This window comes from Microcaecilia unicolor, chromosome 2, assembly GCF_901765095.1.
Source record: "Microcaecilia unicolor chromosome 2, aMicUni1.1, whole genome shotgun sequence".
NCBI classification, from domain to species: domain Eukaryota; kingdom Metazoa; phylum Chordata; class Amphibia; order Gymnophiona; family Siphonopidae; genus Microcaecilia; species Microcaecilia unicolor.
Window position 1 is genome coordinate 396827081 of NC_044032.1, and position 23983 is coordinate 396851063.

Below are 23983 nucleotides of genomic sequence, written 5' to 3' on the forward strand. Positions count from 1 at the left end.
GTCTCAACGTTGACTGGTATCCGATTAACTTCTGGGTTGCTGCAGTAGTAATCCAGATATTCAATGCTGGCGGCAGGAGATGCCCTGGGATTGAATATGTAGAGTTAATTCAATGTGTGGCTAAGAACAACTTACAAGCCACTTACCGCTGTGAGCTGAATATTGTGCCCCAATTGTTTTAAACCCCTTGATTAACTACTTTAAGAGAAACTTAACACAGTTAGGGGCTAATTTTCAAAACAAAAAAAAAAGTCCAAGAAAGTCTTAAGGTGGGTAGATGGACATTTTTCTATCAAAAACATCCAAGTTGTGATTTTCAACACTCTCGATTTTAAGACATTTTTCTCCACAGTTTATCCAAATTTCAAGAGGATGTGTTGGGGGCATATTTTGAGCAGGATCTGGGTGGCACCAAATGATAGATGTTTTTCTGCAATAATGAAACAAAACAAAAATGCCTAGGTCCAAAATTAAGACATTTTTGGCTAGACCTGTTTGTCACAGAAAAAGTGATCAAAAGGTGCCCTAAATGACCAAATGACCACTGGAGGGATTAAGGGATACCCCCCCTTACTCCCCCTGTGGTCACTCCCCTAAGATGTGATGGTGACAGTACATACCAGGCTCTATGACAGCTTCAGATATGATGGCCATTTTTGTTAGAGAGCAGCAAGCAGGTCCCAGGAGTAGCCTAGTGGTTGGTGCAATGGACTGTAGAGAAGAGGACCCAGGCCCTTATCCCACTCTAACTGATATATTTGTGGTGGAATGCGTGAGCCCTCCAAAAACTACTAAATACCTACTGTACCTACATATAGGTGACATCTGCAAGCTTGAGTGCTATTGTAGTGGTGTATAGTGAGGTACAGTAAGTTTCTCTGTGTTCTTGGAGGGCTCACCATTCAATATAAGGGAGTTATGGTGCGATATGTACCTGGAACCTTTTATGTGAAGTCCACTGCAGTGCCCTCTAGACTGCTCCACTGCTCTGCTGAGATGTCTGTGTGGCCAGTGTACTAACAATGATGGCCCCAGATATCCCGATGGCTGGTTTTTGGGTGTTTTTCTCTTGGATGTTTTTTTCCAAAATGGTCCCCCAAAAAAGGCGATTCTTGAACCAAAAATAAAGGTTTTTTTCAGGTTCAAAATGGCTATGTTCACCACTCGATTTTTGGATGTTTTTAGCAAAACTTCCAAAATTGGACTTAGACGTTTTATTGAAAATGCCCCTCTTAATATACTTATTTGCTAGTGTTGCTTTACAGTCTTTTCTGATACTGGGTAATATTTGAAATGACAATTTTCCTATTTTGTACATATGGAAAAAAAAATATTTTGAATCAGGCTCATTATCGTCACACTAGATCTCTTTCTCCCTTCAGTGAAATAGACTATACATCATAAATGAAGAGGTGGTTATATAGTGTGATTTCTTTCTCCTCCTTTAGCCTATTAAGCTTGGAGATCATTTGAACAGCATACTACTTGGCATGTGTGAGGACCTCATTTACACTCGGGTGTCTGTTCGGACGGTTCTGGATTCCTGCAGTGCCCATGTCAGGAACAGCAACTGTGCACCCTCTTTCTCCTATGTGAAGCAGCTGGTTAAGTTGGTTCTCGGTAGTCTTTCTGGGGTGAGTCCACTAACAGTTGAAATTTTCAGATTCTGATTGAATAGGTGTAATTTATTAGCTTAAAAATTTTTATTTGAACAACTTTTATTCACTGTAGTTACTGAAGTGTGTAACTTGATCATGGAGGTGTCACCCTATCAGATATTTTATGTTGACTAAATCTTAAAAAGTCTTAATGAGCAAAGCAATGGCATCTTCAAAAGAGACTCAACAGTAGAGTTTTTTGTTTGTGCATGGTTGACCCCAAAATGAAGAAAAAAATATTTTTTCCTTTTTGACTAATAGAGGGGGATAATGTTATAAAACTTGCTAACAGTGCAGAAAAGCCTTCAATAAAATTTTGTGGAGGTATGCTGCTACATGTACACATTCCCAGGGGTGTAGTTTGGGTGGAGCAGAGGTGGAGTTGTGATGTTCATACATTTTATAGAATACGCATATACACATTGTCATAGAATGCCTTGCCACCCGCCTGGGGTTAACCCTGCGGCCACCTGGAGGGTTTGTTCCTAGCACTGCTCAGGCTCGCCTGCACCTTGGCACGTGCTCTATACTATCACCCTCTTCCCACCGACTGGGTCCCACTTGCCTCTGAGCAAGTGTCCCACTCTCAAGTTATTTCCCAGTGATTTCTAGGTTACTGGGGCCACACTCTTAGGGGTCCCACAGTTCCTAGAAAGCACCCACAGATCCATCACACAAACCACCAGGATTCTTAGTCAGTCCAGAACAACAGAGCCAATAATCAAATAGATTTATTGTCACAGAAGAACAGTTAATGCTTGAAAAACCCGGTTAAAAAAGTACAGCAAGCAATAACGGATAACTCAACAAAGATCAATATTAAAACTATCTAACACTTGTTACTACCTGGGCAGCACCTGGGGAGCTTCAGGGAATTAACTGCTCACAAGTCTTGAGCAGGGTCTCAGAATAGAGATATTCCTCCAAACTGAGACTGGTGAAATCGAGTACCTCCTGGCTAGATTTGAACTCCAGGGCCAATCAGAGCCTAGGGCACCAACTTTGAAAGTTTCTGCTGGCCAATTAGGAGAAATATACTTCATGAAATAATACAGTTCAGAGGCTTCAAACCCACTGATTCATCATACACATATAGGGCTAGAGTCAGTAAATGGAGTGGAGGAGTAGCCTAATGATTCGTGCAGCAGCTTGAGAATCTGGGAAACTGGTACGATTTCCACTGCAGCTCCTTGTGACTCTGGGCAAGTCACTTAATCCTCCATTGCCCCAGGTACAAAAATAAGTTCTTGTATTATAATATGTAAGCTGCTTTGATTGTAAGGCAGTATATCAAATTCCCATCCCCTTTAAATGGTGCTCAAAATTGGCACTGAAAAATGGGCACTAAGCGTTATAAGGGGCACTGCAATATCAGTGTGCCTTTGGGCGAATCTCCCACTCTCAAGTTATTCCCTAGTGATTTCTATGTAACTAACTTCTTAGTCTCAGACACACACAAGGAGTGACACAGGCTGTACTTACTGCAGCAGGACATGTTTATCCATTCCTATCCTGTCTGAAATAACATTTAATCATCTCTGACCTCATGTGCTACTTTCTTTAAATTAGTCATCTTATTTTCTAACTCCTCTTACTCTCGTTCCATCTTTGCTTATACCCTATGCTATCTATTAAAATGATCTATTATGTATTGTGTTGACATTGTAAGTAGTATGTTATGCTATACTTTGTATTGTTATTTGAATATTTTTACTGCTGTAATTGTCTGTTGCTTATGTTTGATTTATTCTTACAGTACACCACCTTGAGTGAATTCTTTCAAAAAGATGGTAAATAAATCCTAATAAATAAATAGTGCTTAGAGCCGATTCCTGCACCTAAAGTTGAGCACCGGAATTTACACCAGCTGAAGCCTGGTCTAAATGCTGCTGTGGAACTCATAGCATTCTGTAAAAACTGCGAACAATGTTTTGGAATCATGCATCTCCCCTAGCCATGCTTCCTTTTCAGTTACGCACTAGAGGAGTTAGGAATGGGGTATTATAGAACAGCGTGCAAGAAAATGCATTCGCAATTATTGATAAGGCCTATTAATTCTTTGTTGATAGCTCATTAACTAATTAGATGCTGACCTTTCATCACCATATATAGAATCTGGGGGGGGGGGGGGGGTTAGAATACATGCCAACATTTACACTCGCCTTGGAGCAGGTCTACATGTGTACACTGACATTGCACACCATTGTAGCCCTAATGGTGTGCAATGGGGGCTACATCAGGGAGCTTATTTTATACTACTACTACTACTACTACTTAACATTTCTAGAGCGCTACTAGGGTTACGCAGCGCTGTACAATTTAACAAAGAGAGACAGTCCCTGCTCAAAGAGCTTACAATCTAATAGACAAGTGAACGGTCGGTCCGATAGGGGCAGTCAAATTGGGGCAGTCTGGATTCACTGAACGGTAAGGGTTAGGTGCCGAACGCAGCACTGAAGAGGTGGGCTTTAAGCAAAGACTTGAAGACGGGCAGGGAGGGGGCTTGGCGTAAGGGTTCAGGAAGGTTGTTCCAAGCATAGGGTGAGGCGAGGCAGAATGAGCGGAGCCTGGAGTTGGCGGTGGTGGAGAAGGGTACTGAGAGGAGGGATTTATCCTGTGAACGGAGGTTACGGGCGGGAACGTAAGGGGAAATGAGGGTAGAGAGGTAGTGAGGGGCAGCAGACTGAGTGCATTTGTAGGTAAGAAGGAGAAGCTTGAATTGAATGCGGTATCCGATCGGAAGCCAGTGAAGTGACCTGAGGAGAGGGGTGATATGAGTATATCGGTTCTGGCGGAATATGAGACGTGCAGCAGAGTTCTGAACAGACTGAAGGGGGGATAGATGGCTAAGTGGGAGGCCGGTGAGGAGTAAGTTGCAGTAGTCCAGGCGAGAGGTAATGAGAGCGTGGACGAGAGTTCGGGTGGTGTGTTCAGAGAGGAAAGGGCGAATTTTGCTGATGTTAAAGAGGAAGAAGCGACAGGTCTTGGCTATCTGCTGGATATGCGCAGAGAAGGAGAGAGAGGAGTCAAAGATGACTCCGAGGTTGCGGGCAGATGAGACGGGGAGGATGAGGGTGTTATCAACTGAGATAGAAAGTGGAGGAAGAGGAGAAGTGGGTTTTGGTGGAAAGACGATAAGCTCGGTCTTGGACATGTTCAGTTTCAGGTGGCGGTTGGACATCCAGGCAGCATTGTCGGATAAGCAGGCCGATACCTTTGCCTGGGTCTCCGCGGTGATGTCTGGTGTGGAGAGATACAGTTGGGTGTCATCAGCATAGAGATGATACTGGAAACCATGAGATGAGATCAGGGAGCCCAGGGAAGAGGTGTAGATTGAGAAGAGAAGGGGTCCAAGGACCGATCCCTGGGGAACACCAACAGATAAGGGGATGGGGGTGGAGGAAGATCCATGAGAGTGAACTTTGAAGGTGCGGTGGGAGAGATAGGAGGAGAACCAGGAGAGGACAGAGCCCTGGAACCCAAATGAGGACAGTGTGGCAAGAAGTAAGTCATGATTGACAGTGTCAAAAGCGGCGGATAGATCCAGGAGGATGAGGATAGAGTAGTGGCCTCTGGATTTGGCAAGGAACAGGTCATTACAGACTTTAGAAAGTGCTGTTTCTGTCGAGTGAAGAGGGCGAAAACCGGATTGAAGCGGATCAAGGATGGCATGAGAGGAGAGAAAATCAAGGCAGCGGCTGTGGACTGCGCGCTCAAGTGTCTTGGAGAGGAAGGGTAGGAGGGAGATGGGGCTGTAGTTGGAGGGACAGGTAGGGTCTAGTGATGGTTTTTTGAGGAGTGGCGTGACTACAGCATGCTTGAAGGTGTCGGGGACAGTTGCAGTGGAGAGAGAGAGGTTGAGGATATGACAGATGGAGGGGGTGATAGTAGGAGAGATGGTGTTAAGTAAGTTGGTGGGGATGGGATCAGAGGAACAAGTGGTGCATTTTGAGGAGGAAAGAAGGCAGGCGGTTTCCTCCTCGGAGATATCAGGAAAGGAGGAGAAGGAGGTCTGGGTTGGTTGGTTGAGGGAGAGGGTTGAAGGGTGAAGAGGAGGAGGTGGCTTGGTAGTGAACTCAAGGTTGATCTTTTGCACCTTGTCGCGGAAGTAGTCAGCCAGTGATTGAGGAGAGAGTGACGGGGGGGTGGGAGCGGATGGCACTTTGAGGAGGGAGTTAAGGGTGGCGAAGAGACGACGAGGGTTAGAGCTGAGAGAATTAGTCAATTGGGTGTAATAGTCCTGTTTGGCAAGGAATAGTGAGGACTGAAAGGAGGATAGCATGAATTTGTAGTGAAGGAAATCTGAATGGGTGCGAGATTTCCTCCAGAGGCGTTCAGCAGATCGGGCGCAGGAGCGAAGGTAACGGATGCAAGGGGTCAGCCAGGGCTGGGGATTAGTACGCCTTATGGGACGGGAGGTGGATGGTGCAAGGGTGTCCAGAGCAGAGGAGAGAGTGGCATTGTAAGCGGAGACAGCCTCGTCAACAGACTCGGAGGACATGATGGAGGGGAGGAGATTAGAAATACTAGATGATAAGGTGGGAGGGTCAATAATCTGGAGATTCCTGGAAGTAGTGGTTAATGTTGGGCGGGGCTGAGGGGGAGGGTGAAGAAGTGTGAAGGTGATCAGGTGATGATCAGAGACAGGAAGAGCTGAGGTGTGGAAATTGGAGGGTGAGCCGGAAGAGGAGAGGACGAGGTCAAGGCAATGGCCATCACGGTGAGTAGGGGTGGTGGAACATAGCTGGAGGTTGAAGGAGGATGTTAGAGTGAGGAACTTAGAAGCGTGAGAGTTGGACAGGTCATCAACGTGTATGTTGAAGTCTCCGAGAATGAGGGATGGAGATGAGGGTTCAAGAAAAACAGAAAGCCAGGCATCGAAGTCGGTGAGGAAGGAAGGGAGGGATTTATCAGGGGGGCGGTAAATGACTGCCACTCTGAGTGGCAACGGGTAGAATAGACGGATGGAGTGGACTTCAAAGGATGAGAAGCAGTGAGACTGTGGTAGGAGGAGGGGTTGGAAGCTACAGGAGGGCGAGAGTAGTAACCCGACGCCTCCTCCGCGGCCAACTAGGCGGGGAGTATGGGAGAAGAGATAGCCTCCATGGCATAGAGCCGCAACTGAGGCAGAGTCGTCAGGGGAGAGCCAGGTTTCAGTTAGGGCAAGCAGGTGAAGGGAATGAGAGATGAAGAGATCGTGGGTGAAGGGAAGTTTGTTGCAGACCGAGTGGGCATTCCACAGTGCACATGAGAAGGGGAGGGAAGAGGGGGGGAGGAGGGGAATAGATATGAGATTGGAAACATCCCGGAAACGTTTGCATGGATAGGACGAGGACAGGTGTGGGGGACCTGGATTGGGATTGATGTCTCCTGCGGATAGCAGGAGGAGGAGCAAGAGAGTGCGGAGGAGGGTGGGGGAGGTAGGGCGACGAAGGCGACGAAGACGGGATGCGCTTAGGAGGAATGGGGATGGGTTAATGGCAGGAAGGAAGTGTTGAAGGTTGAGAGCTAGGAAGGAGGAGGGGGACAGGAGAGATGGTGAGGTGGTGAGGGACGGGGGTGAGTAGGGTATTGCAGTAGTGAGCAAGATGGGAGAGGACATGGGTGGGCAGTGAGTTCCAGTGGTAGACAGCGGTAGGGGGAGGGGAAAAAGATTAGGAAGGGACAGGGCAAGGAAGAGAATGTGTAAAGGGGCCATAAGTAGTAACTGAGGTGTTACGGGTATATATGTAGTGACTGAGGTGTTAAGCGATAGATAGAACGGCAGAGCTGGATTAGAGGCTTAAAACTGGAATGGTAGGCAGCAGGCAGGTAGGCACTGCCCAGTAAGAACAAGTCACACCCACTATGTTTGAAAAATGTGGGAGGAAAGGAGGTGAAGAGCCTGAACACAGAGACAGAGCAGTTATCTGCAGGCAGATTAGGTTGCTTGGGAGGGTATATAAGACCTATCACCCTAGGGGTGGGTGGGTAGAGGGGTGGGTGAGAGGGATCTAAGTCTAAAGGCAGATCTTTACAAACTAGGCTTAAATTAAATAAGTCTCACATAGATGGCCTGTTACAAAATCAGGTCCATAATGTGTACCAGTTCTCTTCAAGAAGTTGACAGGCTTCTGATACCATTTATTTAGTTTGACAGCCCATGACTGTCCTTACCTAGTTGTGGTCCTGTCAGTTGCATGTCTGACACTTTTAAGCACACCATATTCTGTATTTATAGTAGCACACAATGGAAAACCACATATGGTTGTTGATATTTTCTCTGCTATCCCTTCTGCAATTTTGTGACCTCATATCCTAAGACCATGAGGTATCCTTGATGTCTGAGTTACAGTGTTCTGGTTCCTGTGCATGCTTAATATTGAGGAATCTATATGAACTTTTTAATCATCTTAAAATTAGAAGTTTATAATGAGACATGGCTTCCAAGTTATTTCTTTGTTGATTGGTACAGAGGTTCTCGGGAAGACTTTCTGCATATCCAATTATGTCAAGTTAATTACATTCTGATTAAGTAACTGTCCTGTTATTACATCATCTAAATTTTGCACAGGAATGCAAGTAATAAATTTACTGTAACCACTGCACAAAATATAGGCATGCACACCCTAAAATCTGGCGGTGAAGAGAGTAATTTCATGTACATGACTATAAGCGCAGCATATATATCATATTCCCTTGCAATGTCCCCACAATGCCCCCTTTCCATCTCTGCATCCATAACAGCTTTCTAAACATCACTATTTGCACAGTGTGACACCTTTGCTGATAAAACTCCACTGGCTTCTTTTCCAAGCACGCCTAATGTTTAAAATAGTATGCTTAGTATTTCAGATTTTCTTCCTCCAAGCTTCAATATACCTGGTGAATTTAATTAGTGCATCACAACCACAAAAGAACATTTTGGTCCTGTGATAGTAATTTAGTAATTTTTCCTTGCTCTGCAGGCCTTTGCTTTAAAGGAGTGTGGGATATTTTTTTTCTTTTTTTTTTTCTGGTGGTATATATTTGGAATACGCTGTCCTTAAATGTTAAATGTCAACCCTCTTATTTTTCATTTCGGAAACATCTAAAAATGTTTCTCTTTCAGAAATGTCTGAAACGAGATAACTGTTGCATTATTTATTGCATAAGTTTGTTACTTATTTGCTTGATTTAAAAAAAATGCTTTTGCATTATCCCCCGGATTCTATATAGCATTCCTAGAGATCTCCGGCAAAATTGGTGCAAATTCTATAACAATGCACGTGATTTAACAAGCTTAACTAGCTACTGAGCGCTGATAACAGCACTTAATAAGCAATAATGAGCACTAATTGGCACTGATTTGCATTTAGGTGCACAACTCACTAAGAGTACTCTGTAACAATGTGCGTCCAACTTCTAATACACGCAGGCAAAATGGGGCGTGGTTATGGTTGGGGAAATGGGTGTTTTGTGGGCATTATGAAATGTAGGTGCCTATTTATAGAATATGGCCCAGTGTTCCTAAATCTATGCACCAAGATTTACGCCATGTTTTTGTTGGTGTAAATGGATGCCCGTAGATTTAAGCCCTTAAATAGCAACTAAGCATATTCTGATGATAGAATATGTTTAGTTGGCACTAATTTCAGCACCGATTCTTTAGGCATCGTATGTAGAGTCTCCCGCTGTGTGGGTAATTCTGTGAAGGGGGGGGGGATGCCTATTTGGAGCCTATTCTGTAAAGGAAAGTAGGCACCTACTTTTCTCACAATAGCAGTGATCTTAAGTACTTTTTAAGCAGGAGCCACACTGGAAAAAGACTTTAGTGTGAGATCAGAGGCATTTCTGGACAAGGTGGCTGGTGCCCAGCAACGTAGGCAACGATACAAAGGGAGGTCACCCTACAATGAAACATCCAGGTTAGCTGGACAAGCATACTCAGATCAACATGTCACTACATTGAACTCTGATACATTAGACTTGATCTCTCTCTGAGCTCATCTTGCCCCTCCCCCCCATTGCAGTCAAAAACACATAGTAAAATTTTTTTTAAAGTATATTAAAAGCAAGAAGCTGGCAAAAGAATCAGTTGGACCGCTAGATGATCGAGGGGTAAAAGGGACACTCAGGGAAGACAAAACCATAGCAGAGAGATTAAATGAATTCTTTGCTTCGGTCTTCACTGAGGAAGATTTGGGAGAGACACCCATGCCAGAAATGGTATTTAAAGCTATCAAGTCTGAAAAACTGAATGAAATCTCTGTAAACCTGGAGGATGTAATGACGCAATTTGACAAATTGAAGAGTAACAAATACTGGATCGTATTCATCCCAGAGTACTGATAGAATTGAAAAACGAACTTGCAGAACTATTATTAGTAATATGTAATTTATCTTTAAAATCAAGCATGGTACCAGAAGATTGGAGGATGGCCAATGTAATGCCAGTTTTTTAAAAAGGTTCCAGAGGTGATCCGGGAAATTATAGACTGGTGAGCTTGATGTTGGTGCCGGGCAAAATGGTAGAGACTATTGTGAAGAATAAAATTACAGAGCATATTCAAAAGCATGGATTAATGAGACAAAGCCAACATGGATTTAGTGAAGGGAAATCTTGCCTCACCAATCTATTACGTTTCTTTGAAGGGGTGAACAAACATGTGGATAAAGTTGATCTGATCAATATTATGTAACTGGATTTTCAAACGGCATTTGACAGAGTACCTCATGAAAGACTTCAGAGGAAATTGGAGAGTCTTAGAGTAGGAAGAAGTGTTCTAATGTGGATTAAAAACTGGTTGGTTGGTTTATTTATTTATTTATGCATTCTTGTATCCCACAGTTCAAAGTGGCTTACAATTTAGATGGAGTTACAATAGTGTGCAATGTAGAAAGGGCATCTATAGTTCGTGTGGATATTCATAAAGTTTTTGAAGAGATAGATTTGAAGAGCAAAAGGTAGTGGCAGCTTTTTTGTTTGTTGTAGAGTTTTGGTGATGTTTTTTCATATAGTTTTTAAAGAGGTGGATTTGAAAGGAAGGCGACAATATCATTGTGATTAGCTGTAGAAGTGTTTGAAGAGGTAGGTTTTCATTTCTTTTCTGAATTGGAGGAGATTTGTGATGCTGCTTATGGTTTTTGTTTGAGTTCCACCGTGGAACCCTGGTAGCTAAATTCTCCTGTGTAGAAAGTTCCATAGATGGTGTTTTTGCAGTTAGGTAGATGTACTAGTTTAGTTTCTGTTTCCTGGGCTGGCATTTTTTGAGGATAGTTCAATCATGTTAAGCATATATTTGGGTGCCATTCCAAATAATATCTTGAAGGGTGGTCGCTTTGAAAAATATTCTTGCCTTGACTGGTAGCCAGTGTAGTGTTTCAAGCAGTAGGGTTGCTCTTTTGTCTTTTGATTTCTTGAAAATCAGTCTTGCTGCCGTGTTTTATGCTGTTTTCAGCTATTTTAGTGTGTTTTTCTTGCACCCTATGTATGCTGCATTGCAGTAGTCTAGTTGCGATAGTATAATTGATTGGACCCGTATCCGGAAAGATTGTCTATTCTTCTCAGTTTCCATAGTGTTCTGAAGCATTTTGATGTTACTGCTGCTATTTGATTGTTCAGTGCTAGATGTTTGTCAAGAATGATTCCTAGTACTTTAAGTTGTGTTTCGATGTGGTGTGTTTGGTTAAAAGATAGAAAACAGAGAGTAGGGTAAAGTTAAATGGTCAGTATTCTCAATGGAGAAGGGTAGATAATGGGATTCCCCAGGGATCTGTGCTGGGACTACTGCTTTTTAATATATTTATAAATGATCTAGAGATGGGAGGTAATTAAATTTGCGAACAACACAAAGTTATTCAAAATTGTTAAATCTCAAGAGGATTGTGAAAAATTACAAGAGAACCTTACAAGACTGGGAGACTGGGCATCCAAATGGCAGATGATATTTAATGTGAACAAGTGCAAAGTGATGCATGTGGGAAAGAGGAACCTGAACTATAGCTACATGATGCAAAGTTCCACATTAGGAGTTACCGACGAGGAAAGGGATCTAGGCATCATTGTTAACGATACGTTGAAACCCTCTGCTTAGTGTGTGGCAGTGGCGGCTAAGAAAGCAAATAGAATGTTAGGAAAGGAATAGAAAGCAAAAATGAGGACGTTATAATGCCTTTGTATCACTCCATGGTGTGACAGCACCTCAAATATTATCTGTAGTTCTGGTCACTGCATCTAAAAAAAGATATAGTGGAATTAGAAGAGGTACAGAGAAGGGTGATGAAAATGATAAAGGGGATGGGATGACTTCCCTATGAGGAAAAGCTAAAGCACCTAGGGCTCTTCAGCTTGGAGAATAGATGGCTGAAGGGGAAATATGATAGAGGTCTATAAAATAATGAGTGGAGTGGAATAGGTAGACATGAATCGCTTGTTTACTCTTTCCAAAAATACTAGCACTAGGGGGCACGTAATGAAGCTATAAAGTAGTAAATTTAAAATGAATTGGAGAAAGTATTACTTTACTCAGTGTGTAATTAAACTATGGGATTCGTTGCCACAGAATGTAGTAAAACCAGTTAGGTTAGCGGGGTTTAAAAAAGGTTTGGATAGCAATTATTAAGATGGACTTAAAATCCACTGCTTATTTCTAGGATAAGTAGCATAAAATGTATTGCAGTGTTTAGGGATCTTGCCAGATCCTTGTGACCTGGATTGGCCACTGTTGGAAACAGGATGCTGGGTTTGATGGACCTTCAGTCTGTCCCAGTATGGCAACACTTAATGTACTTATGTAATTATCTTAGCCAGTTTCATCTCTCATTATTCTTTTCCCTTTACTCCCAGCCAGATCTCCACTCAGTTGGTTAATGTTCCCTCAACTTTCACAGAGTTTTGCTGCTGATGCTACCTCTGGAATAGCTACTCTTTTTATTTTCTTTCAGCAATATGTGGTTCTAGGTGAGTTTGAGCCATGCTGTACCCAGATTAATTCATGTCTTGCATAGTTTATGAGAATAGACTCTGAGTAGCTCAAATTCATTGAGAACTACATCATTCCCAAGCAAAACTCAGTAATTGTTCCAGAGGCAGTGCTTAAACAAAACAAAATAAATGTAGGGGTTGAGTGTGTATATTCAGGGAAGAGAGTCAGGGAGCTGTACCTAGGTTCAATGGAGGCTGCCACTGGCCTCCGGGTCTTGAAGTGAAGAAATGTTCTTAACTTAGCTTTCCTTGTCTGGAGATCTGAAGGCCACTGGCATTTGAGAATAACGACTGTTTACATTTATCTGAATGTAAAGAAGATAGTTGATCAAATACTTCAATTTTGCTGAATTATTCACTTGTGGTTGATGGAAAGTTGCAGGAAGCTAACAGATATGCTGTATTTTTATTATGGAAATGACAGAGGCAAGTGCAGTCTTCAAAATCAGTGGTCGTGACTTTTATATATAAACCAAGCTGTTATTTTCTAAAGTGCTGACTTCATATTAAAACTGCCAAATAAAGGATATAGGGTCATAATTTGATATACTGCTTTTCTGTGATACAACCAAGATGGTTTACAGATATTATATTACCTAATGTATATTCACTTCTATTTCCAGTACCCATGATGTTTTCCAGTACCCATGATGTATTGTAAGCCACATTGAGCCTGCAAAAAGGTGGGATAATGTGGGATACAAATGCAATAAATAAAATATATGCAGGTACTTTCTCTGTCCCTAATGGGATCACAAGCTAAGTTCACTACTAGCATGACTAAGGGCAGTAATATAACCACCTTTTAACCCCAGTAGAGTTATCTTTATTTTTCTATAAAAGCTTATTCCTGATTCAGCTAGTTGTCTAAAGTGGTGTACGCAACTCTATAAGGAGGACATCCACATTTAGGCACCAAGAACACATGTAAATGAGTAGAATACTGGCACAGAGTTCTCAGGGAAACCTGAATTAAAAAGTCAATTGATAGTATGACAGTAGGTTATCAGCTGCAAGAAATCAGAGAAGCCTTTCAGACTGGATGAACAGGTTTTAATACCTATGTGCACTGTATTGTGCAATCATCTTTTCCCAGAGGTAGTCTGGCTTTTACAGATTTTTTAAGTATCTTAGTTTCTGTACATTTCTCATTGTATTTTACAAATTCAACAAAGAACAGTTTTGTATGTGCGTCTGTCTGTCTGTCTGTCTGTCTGTCTATCTATCTATCTATCTATCTATCTATCTATCTATCTATCTATCTATCTATCTATCTATCTATCTATCTATCTATCTCACATACGCATATACTAATACTCAAAACAAAGTAGAGCTTAATAGCCCACAATTAGGGAGTGCCAGGAACAAAACCCAGGGGAAGCTGGATCCATTAAACAAATTAAAAGAACAGTAGAAGCCCTCACATCTAACAGATGTCTTCCAGTAGTAATTTTGATCATGGAGCTGTTTATGAAGCTCCTCTACCATCCAAAATAAGATGTAACTGTGAGGGTTCAAAGAAGTGGTATGCTTTGTTTTCCCAACCTAACCACACTTTTACATGGGAAATGAAGTTGAAATTTGGCCCCATTATAGATTACGTTTTGATATAAATGGTTTATTTATAAATGAAATACAAGGCCAGGATTTTTCTCCTTCTATCCAGTGTCCATCTTGACACATCGAGAAAATTTGAATTTCCCTCCCATAAAGGATAAATCTGATGCTCTTAAATACAAATGCAATAATGCCTATCTTGAAGAAATATAAAAAACACAAATAATGTTGCTCTATAGGCTGTTGTATCTTTGGACCTCTCCTACATTGCAGTCAGATCAAGGCTATCTGAAGAAAAAACTATTACAATGCAGTCACCTGACTTCTGTGGAGTTTGTTGTAAAATAGCCATATAGTACAGAAACTCCCTTATATGGTAAGGAAGCCCCACCCAGTGCACCCCAGGATGCACTGGACAGGGTGCACCATTTTGAAGGCATTGCTGGAAAGTGCTCCAATGTGGAGTACCAGGGGTTGCGGGTTGGCCACTACACCACCAGGGATGGTGTGGAGGGAGTTGGGTCTGTAGCCCACTTGGGCCACCAGGTATATTTTTTGGGGTTAGGGATGGCTGGAGATCCACCGGACCTCCAGCCCACGTGCCCTCATGTCAGGGGGCTGGATGTCCACCGGACCTTCAACCTCCCATGTCGCCATCCAGGGGTGGGGTGTAGGAGCTTTTGGGGGGGGGGGGGTACTAGGCCACCAAGGCCTTGCTTTTGGAGGGGGATCTGGGGCTTCCACGGACCTCCAGCCCCTGTGTTTGACATAATCAATGCTAATAATGCACTTAAATTTGCATGTTATTAGCATTGATCATTGGGGAGTTAATTCCCTTCGTTGTTCCAGCGCTATTTTTAGGGCACTGTTTTAGATCAGCCCGGGGAATTGATCATCGGGGCATCAGATCTTTAATAAAAGATAAGTGCCCCAAAGAAACTGTTATAAAGGAAGATACATACCTTAAGTAGAGCTTCAAGAGTTGAACAGATTGAATCCATAGTGATCTCTTCCAGCCATTTTAAAGGCTACAGCGCAGGAATTCCCACTAACAGATCTTCCTTTTGAGGGCTAAACATTCTTCCACCAGGCCCCCGACACCCAAGTCACCTTTACCAGGATTTCTTTCTGCCAGATTCAAAATCAGTCCTCCTTCCTTTTGCGGTGTGGTATTCTACCCTAATGCTGCTTCCAAACCTTTCACAGCAAAAGGCTTTGGCTGCAGCATAGCTTCCGCCATATTCTGTGGCCCCAGAAGACTCTTGGAGCCTGTCTGTCTAAGCAATATGTTGGCCTGTTGCTTGAGGCTTTTCCCAGTCCCAGGGACCCAGACTTGGTAAGGGCAGTATGAACGCTGTTAGGGTGTCCAGCTTCAGGGGGAGGGATCCCTTAAGCTTAATCTCACATTTTATCATACTTCCCCAATAAAGAAGAAGGCCAAACAGGAAATGAAATGCACAAAAACAGAGCTTAATTCACAATCTACTCTATTGGCATATTGGTTGCTCTGTATTATTATTATTTTTTTAATAAACTAGAAATCAGAAGGAAACCAAATCTTAATACATTTTTTGAGTGGAACCTGTGTCATGAGCTGCGATTCTCACCATTTAGTGTCTGTCACCTTTAATGATCACCATTCTATTCTTTATACTTGTATTTCACCTTACCAACACAACTTATAACATATTAAAAACAAATAATTATAACAAATGAAATACCTATTAAAATACAATTTACAAATATACATGGGGATAGTTTTAAAAGGTATTTCTGCAGGTAAAGAAGTAATTTTTCCATCGATCAGCATTGTCATTGTGACAACAGTGCTTTCTTTTTGTTTTCTTTTGGTGGGATTTCAGCGCTGCCATTTTCTGGTTCTTACTTGCTTGGTGCCTAATAAACTATCTACATTGGAATTCTCCTGGGCTGAGAGTATTGTGTCACTCTCTTCTTCTGTTTGGTTCTTACCTATATTTCATAGAGGGCATTTCCCTGTTTCTGTATGTACCGTACAGTCAGTTATACCGTTAGCGCACCATAGTGATCATTACTCTGCATTAACTGTGTGATTATCTTCTCCATCCTGCTGGGAGTTCCCCAAACAGTTGACATAGAGGTTTTGCATTTAATGGCCTACATTCAATATGACGCTCAAAAACCGGCATCATAAAAATGGACACTATAAAAGATCAGCATTCCAGTGGTGTTCTATAATGGGCACTCAAAGATGTTACTATAGAATAGCATTGAGTGCTGATTTTGGCTCTCAAATTTATGCCTGCTGAAACCAGATGTAATTCCCGGTGCCGAATTTGGGTGCGGATCCTTGGTATTCTATAACACTGTGTGCAAATTTTAGGAAAGCCCCTGACCTGCCCAAGCACATCCCATGTCCAAGCCCCCTTTTGGGTTGTGCGCTATGGGATTTGGGCGCACATTGTTATAGCTCCATCTCTGGCTGTCTTCAAATCTAGGCTAAAAGCCCACCTTTTTGATGCTGCTTTTAATTCCTAACCCTTACTCACTTGTTCAGTACCCTTTTTTATCATCCCATCCTTAGTTATTCCCTTATCACTTATTTGTCCTGTTTGTCTGTCCTAATTAGATTGTAAGCTCTGTCGAGCAGGGTCTGTCTCTTCATGTTTAAGTGTACAGCGCTGCATACATCTAGTAGCGCTATAGAAATGATAAGTAGTAGTAGTAGAATATTGCCTAGCAAAGTGTGTTCACAAATTCAAATTGGTGCCACTTTTCGCCAGTTAACACCCAATTACTGGTACTAATTGGCTCCTTAGCCAATTTAGTTGGGTGCAAACCTGGGATTGGTGCCAATTTGGGGTGCCGTATATAGAATCTGGGGAAATGTGCCCTAACTTGTCTGTTATTGTATGCTAGAAGCAAAGCTTCAGTACAAGTAGTAAATTGTCCATAATGATTTATGCAGTTAAATTGATGTTCAGACAGTCCTTGTAGAAGGAGTGTGACATTTTCTTTAATGTGTGGTACACATGTAAGTATGGCTTTTCTCCAAGGACAAGTAGGCCTATTTATTCTCACAAGTGGTAACGCAGGCCGCGCTGCCCGGTCTAGATCTTATGACGAGCATAAGAAGAGCTTTGTGGAGTGTGAGAAATGCTGCACCGTGAATGTGCGAGTGCCTTCCCGCCCGCTGCGTCAACGTGGTCACCTCAGTTGCTTTTTTACAGTGGTGAGGAGTGGGTGTGCTTTTTCACCATCCGTCTCCACACACAGCTCGGTCCAAGAGCTTTTTTTGTGCCTTTCGGAGTTCAAGTGTACAGCGCTGCGTACGTCTAGTAGCGCTATAGAAATGAATAAGTAGTAGTAGTATTTCTTCTCCTTTTCGGCGGTGCTTTCGTTTGCTGAATTTTCTTTTTCCTTCCCTTTATTTTCTTAGGGGTTTTTTTTGCCAAAGTTTTCTTATTTTTTTGTTGTCACAAGGCCACTTTTGAGCCTTGGCCTCTGTTGGGTTTACTTCCTAATTGTTTTGGGTGCCTTGCCCCTTTTTCCGGCACCATCACTTCCTTTAATTTATCCAGTGGCTTCAAGTGCTGTACCCAGTGCAATCGGATGATCTCTGGAACAGACACCCATTCTTGATGTCTCCAGCATTAGGGCCCAACCATAGCCTTGCAAACTGCATCCTTTGTCTTCGTATGAAGAAAAGGACGCAACTTTCCAGAGAGGCTCAACGCGAGAAACATTTTGGAGCCAAGTCCGGTTCCTTGTCATCGGCATCAACATTGAGCATTGCACCGATATCGGGAGCATATGCCGAGCATTGCACCGGTGTTGGGAGCATATGCCGAGCATTGCACCAGCGTTGGGAGCAGTGGTGCATCGAGTGGATCTCCACCTGTCTCGAGGCCTACTACTATGCAGAGCCCCTGGAGGACCGTCCATCATCGGACACCCCCAAGGCGAGGTAAGGATTCAACATCATCCTTGTCACCACCGATGAGCCTCCGTGACAAGCTTCGGGCTAAGGCCAAGAAGGATTGTCATTGATTCTCCTCGACGCATGGTGCTGGGAGTTCCGGGGTGTCAAGGGATTCAGCACCCAAGAAGTGGCGGTGCCAGGAGAACCGCTCTCCCTCCATACAGGAGGTACCAATGTGCTGTTCTGTCAGCAGCCACCAGCTGGCTCCAGTATGTCTATAATTTTTAGCTATAAGCTATAAAGTTTTATTTCAGGTATACTGCACTACTTCCCATCCCCCATCTCTCTTTTTCCTATCAGCCACATGAAGGAATTTCTGGCTGGTCACATGCTCTGATGGGGTCTCATGTTGCTAAGGCAACTCAGATACCTGGTATATCCTGTTATGAAAATAAGTTACTGAGAAGAGGAATGGCAAGGACCAATTGCAAGCTTCCAGCACATATGAAAGTTCCAATTACAAGTCTCCAGCCCATATGCAGCACCTATGATTGGTCCAGTGTAGAGGAGAGGTGGATGCTCACAACAGCCTATAAAACCACGCTGCAGACAAAGGAACTCTGAAAAACTAGGCTTGGAGAGAGAGTTTCAGATCCGTCCAATGGTCTATGCTTTTTCAAAGGGGTCTACTTCGTACCTGGTAGAATCTAATTCTCTATAGCTATAAATCTTTTTCTTTCTTTCTTTTCTCTGCTTTCTCTCTGTTCTGTGACCTTTGTATGAGGAACAAACTTTCGTCCTTCTTTTTCTTCTTTATCTAATTAGTCTAATTACTTATAATTACCAGAGGTACTGATGTTAGATTTTGTAAGTTTGTTATAACTTGAAACTGATGTCTGATGCTGTGATGGTGGGTGAGTAATTAAAAAGACTTTTACTTCTCTATAATTCCTGTACAATTTTTTCTATAATATTTGATAGAATTCGTAGGTGTTTTAGCGAATAGCAAACCAAATTGCGCAGCCTAGTACAAATTGTGACCCACAACATCTACTAAAACTTCTGTCTGCTCGTCAGAGAGAAGATTGTAGTTTAATTTACAGAAATCTATTTTTAATGATTGTCCCAAGTTTTGTATTTGCTGTTTCTAGCTACTGCAGTGGAGATCAGGAATTGTCCTGTATCATGTAAGAGAAGGGAAAAGAGTCTGATCAGCTCTATCCGCGCCCATTTTCCCCCCATATTTCACCAAAATTCGTAAGTAAATAATTGCTATTCTGATAGGGAATATTTATTTGAGCTCTCTATCAAATCTCTGTTCTCATTCTCTCATTCTTTGATTTTTTTTTGGTCCTAACCATGCTTTCTTTTTCTGCGCTGAGTTTTCTGATTACTAAAGCTACAGTCCTTCATAAAAAGAAAAAAGAAAGGCACAGGATTGCTAGAGAATCCCTTCTTGGTGGCCACAAAAAGGCTTTCTCTACATCCTTGTTTTTTTAAATGTTTTGATTTCATCGTAGCCTAGTACAACTATCAATGTCGACAGTCCTGCAACCTGTCTCTCAACCAGAGCCCCTGCTTTTCCAGATGTCGGCCCTTGATGAGCGCATCCGGGCCTTGCTTCCTGCGCTGCTTGATGGCCTTATGCAATGGTGTGCATTGGCACCGGGGGTGCTTGCGCCTCTGCCCCCCCCCCCCCTCCCCGAGGCAGAGAAGCTAGAACCTGGATTCTTTTGGGATAAAGATGTTCCAGGCCTTTGGACATGTTTAAAAAATATATGATTGATATTCTTGGAATGGACAAGGACTCACTGCCTCTCCTTACTCGGGCTTATTACATCAGGAGTGGTGGAAGAAAATCCCCCGATAGCAGGGGAAGGAATGGATCTTACTTCTTTCCTTGAAAGTTCATTGGAGATAATTACTCAGAGGTTGACTCTACTTGTTACTTTTGTGCTGGAGCCTGATAGGAATGCCGTATTAAGGCTTTCCTTGAGACACTTAGAAAATCTGTTTTTGGGCTCAAAAATTCGTATTTTTCCTGATCTCTCAAGGCCTACACAGATGAGACGGAGGGCCTTTTTGGAACTCCGCCCTAGGGTGGTAGCACTGGGAGCAACTTTTATATTACTTTTTCCTTGTTATTGTAATGTAATGCTTGAGGGTAAACAGTTTCAATTTGTAGACCCAAAACAGTTAAAACAATTTCTAGATGCTAGAGTGGAATTGAATGTTGTGTGCCCTCCCTAAATGCAGGCTGGAGTCTGAACCAGAGGTTGCAACCACTAGTCCTTAATTATTGCTATATGTTTTACTTTAAATTCTAAATTCTTGGATTCCAAAATTTCCTAAACTTGTGGACAGAAATGCTGTTAATGATATTTCTCTTTATTTTTTATTTTTGCCTTTTGTATAAATGCCGATTGCATATTCACGTATTGTGATGATATATGGAAATATATGAATAAAGAAATAATAATAAAAAAAAAAAAAGATGTTCCAGGCCTTGATGCTCATCTGAATACAATCCTACCAGTTCTTCCCGTGTCTACTTGCGAAACTCTGTGTCCAAGTTGGGCTGAGACACTCTCTCCGGAGCAGGCCAAGTCTCTTCACCAGTTGGCCAAGCAGCAGAAGGCGTGTCGAAAGTACTTGGCCAGGGGCACTTATGACACTTTTAATGCGGCATCCAGGATCTCTTCCCAGAGTACAGCAGTGCACAGAATCTCATGGTTGTGTGTTTCTGGCTTGAAACATTCTGTTCAGCAGCAGTTGGTGGATGCCCCATGCCGGGGGTGATAACCTTTTTGGAGAGAATGTGGAGGAGGTCGCAGACCAAATTGAGAAACATACAGATGCCATCTCTTCTCTCTCCCACCGGGTGCCTTCTGCATCTACCTCCTCAGCTAGGAGGACTTTTGGCAAGCCAAGGAGGAGTCCCTATTACTATCAAAAGTGTAGGTACAACCCCCTTGGCTCGCCAGCCTGCTCAGGCTCAGCCCCAACTCACTCATTCATGTCAGCAGTGTACCCAAGGTCCCTGCTGCTCCTCAAGCAAAGCAAGGGATCAGCTTTTGAAAGGCTTCAGCAGAGCATAGCCACAGTACGTGTCTGTCCCGGACAACTTGCTGGTCGGGGGAGGCGCAAATTTTTTCCTGAAAGGTAGCCCTTATCACTTCTGACCAGTGGGTTCTTCAAATAATCCATCTCGGATACGCCCTCAGTTCGTATCAGAATCCTCCAAATTGCCCACTGAGAGCTCACTTATTCAGGTCTCGGCACAGGCAGGTACTTGCAGCGGAACTCTTAGCCCTTCTGTAGGGCCATGTGGTTGAGCCCGTTCCACCAAGGGAGGAAGGGCAGGGATTCTATTCCAGGTACTTCCTTGTGCAAATGAAAACAGTGGAATGCATCCCATCCTGGACCTAGTCTGAGAGAAGTTCAGGATGGTTTCCCTGGGCATTTTTCAGTACCTCGTGTTGCCTTTTAGCCTCGCGTCAGATCCCAGGGTCTTCACCAAGTGTCTAGTGGTAGTTGCAGCATTGCTATGCAGATTAGGAGTCCATATGTTCCCATATCTCAACAATTGGCTAGTGAAGAGCACCTCCGAGGACGGTGCTCAGGAGTCCATGCAGAGGACTATTAGTGTGCTCAAGCTACTAGGGTTTGTTTTAAACTACCCCAAGTCCCATATTCACCCTGCCCATCGATTGGCATTCTTAGGAGACCTGCTTGACACACAGAAGGTTTGAGCCTACCTTCTGGAGATGAGAGCGAACACTCTTGGGGCCACATGGCTTCCACAGTGTATGTTACACCTATGACACGTCTTCACATGAGATCAACCCAATGGATCCTGACTTCTCAGTGGTGTCAAGCTACGGGAGCTTGGAAAATGTTATCCAAGTGTCCCAGAGCTTGTACATTCTCTTCAGTGGTGGACCATTCGATCCAATTTGACTAGGACTTCCATTCCAAATTCTTCAGCCACAAAAGGTGCTGACGATGGATGCATTTCTCCTGGGCTGGAGGGGCACATGTATAGATGGGCTTCACACCCATGGTGTTTGGTCCACCTAGGAAATGAATCTTCAGATCAATCTCATGGAGCTCTGGGTGATCTGTAACGTTCTAAAGGCTTACAGAGATTGGCTATCTCATGAAATTTTACTCATTGAAACAGACAATCAGGTTGCTATATATTATACCAACAAGCAGGAGGGCAACTTCGTAAGTTTCATCACAACAGAGTAGTCCTTCACATGCACCTTAAGTTCCTGCCGAAAGTGGTGTTGGAGTTCCATCTGAACCAGTTGATTGTCTTGCCAACATTCTTTCCCCAACCTCATGCCCATTCTGGCAAAAGTTCCTTGCACTCCTTGGATTGCATTGACCTTTTACATGGAGCGGACCAGGCCCCACAGACAGTCCGCCCAACTTTTTGTTTCTTTTGATCCCAACAGGGTGGGGGGTCGCCATCGGGAAATGCACCTTTCTAATTGTCTAGCAGATTGCATTTCCTTCACTTATGCCCAGGCCTGGCTGGCTCTAGAGGGTCATGTCAAGGCTCACAATGTCAGAGCCATGGCTGCATCGGTAGCCCACTTGAGGCCAGCTTCCATTGAAGAATTTGCAAGGTTGCAACTTGGTCTTCAGTCCACTCATTCACATCGCACTACTGCCTTGAGCAGGATATCCGACGTGATAGTTGGTTCAGGCAGACAATGTTGCAGAATCTGTTTGGCGTGTAGAATCCAACTCCAACTTCCTAGGTTCATTTTATTCTGTTCCAGGCTGCACTCTCATTCAGTTTGTATATAGTTTCAGGTTAATCTGAGTTAACCTGTCCCTGCCGTTGCGATGCCCAGTTCACCGATGTTTGTTGTTTTTGGTGAGCCTGGATGCTAGGGATTCCCCACTTGTGAGAATAAATAGGCATGCTTGTCGTTGGAGAAAGTGAAGATTTTACCTGTAGCAGGTATTGTCCAGGGACAGCAAGCCTCACAATCCCTCCCACCTCCCCTTGGAGTTCTTATAAGTACATAAGTATTGCCATACTGGGACAGACCGAAGGTCCATCAAGCCCAGCATCCTGCTTCCAACAGTGGCCAATCCAGGTCACAAGTTCCTGGCAAGATCCCAAAACACTACAATACATTTTATGCCACTTATCCTAGAAATACTGTCAAAATTGTGGTGGCGTTAATCTACTAAACATATAACCGATATACAAGCAATCAATAGTAGAGTTTGAATAGTGCCAGATGGTCACAAGATTGATTTGTTTTAGGGAAGTCCCGTACAGTCACTAGGCAATTCTTTTACCATTCAGTGGTTGAATGGTAAAAGAATTGCCTAGTGACTGTATGAGACTTCCCTAAAACAAATCAATCTTGTGACCATCTGGCACTATTCGAACTCTACTATTGATTGGTTGTATATCCTAGAAATAAGCAGTGGACTTTCCCCAAATCCATTTTAATAATGGTCTATGGACTTTTCCTTTAGGAATCCATCCAAACCTTTTTTTAAACTCTGCTAAGCTAACTGCTTTTACTAAATTCTCTGGTAATGAATTCTAGAGTTTAATTACACGCTGAATGAAGAAATATTTTCTCCGATTCGTTTTAAATTTACTACTTTGTAGCTTCATTGCATGCCCCCTAGACCTAGTATTTTTGGAAACAGTAAACAAGCGATACACATCTACCTGTTCTACTCTACTCATTATTTTATAGACCTCTATCATATCTCCCCTCAGCCATCTTTTCTCCAAGTGGAAAAGCCCTAGCTACTTTAGCCTTTCCCCATAGGGAAGTCGTTCCATTCCCTTTATCGCTTTTGTCGCCCTTCTCTGTACCTTTTCTAATTCCACTATACCTTTTTTGAGATGCGGTGACCAGAATTGAACACAATATTCAA

At 43.0% G+C, this 23983-nt stretch overlaps 1 protein-coding gene across 1 annotated transcript in view; it reads left to right on the forward strand.

Annotated features, from left to right (window-relative positions):
• PTPN13 (protein tyrosine phosphatase non-receptor type 13) overlaps positions 1-23983 on the forward strand; it is a gene marked incomplete at its 3' end in the record, with an annotated part of 651945 nt that overhangs the window by 244349 nt on the left and 383613 nt on the right. Inside the window, 1 exon segment of the mRNA XM_030190609.1 lies at positions 1449-1634. Within this exon segment, the coding sequence (XP_030046469.1) occupies positions 1449-1634 (186 nt within the window).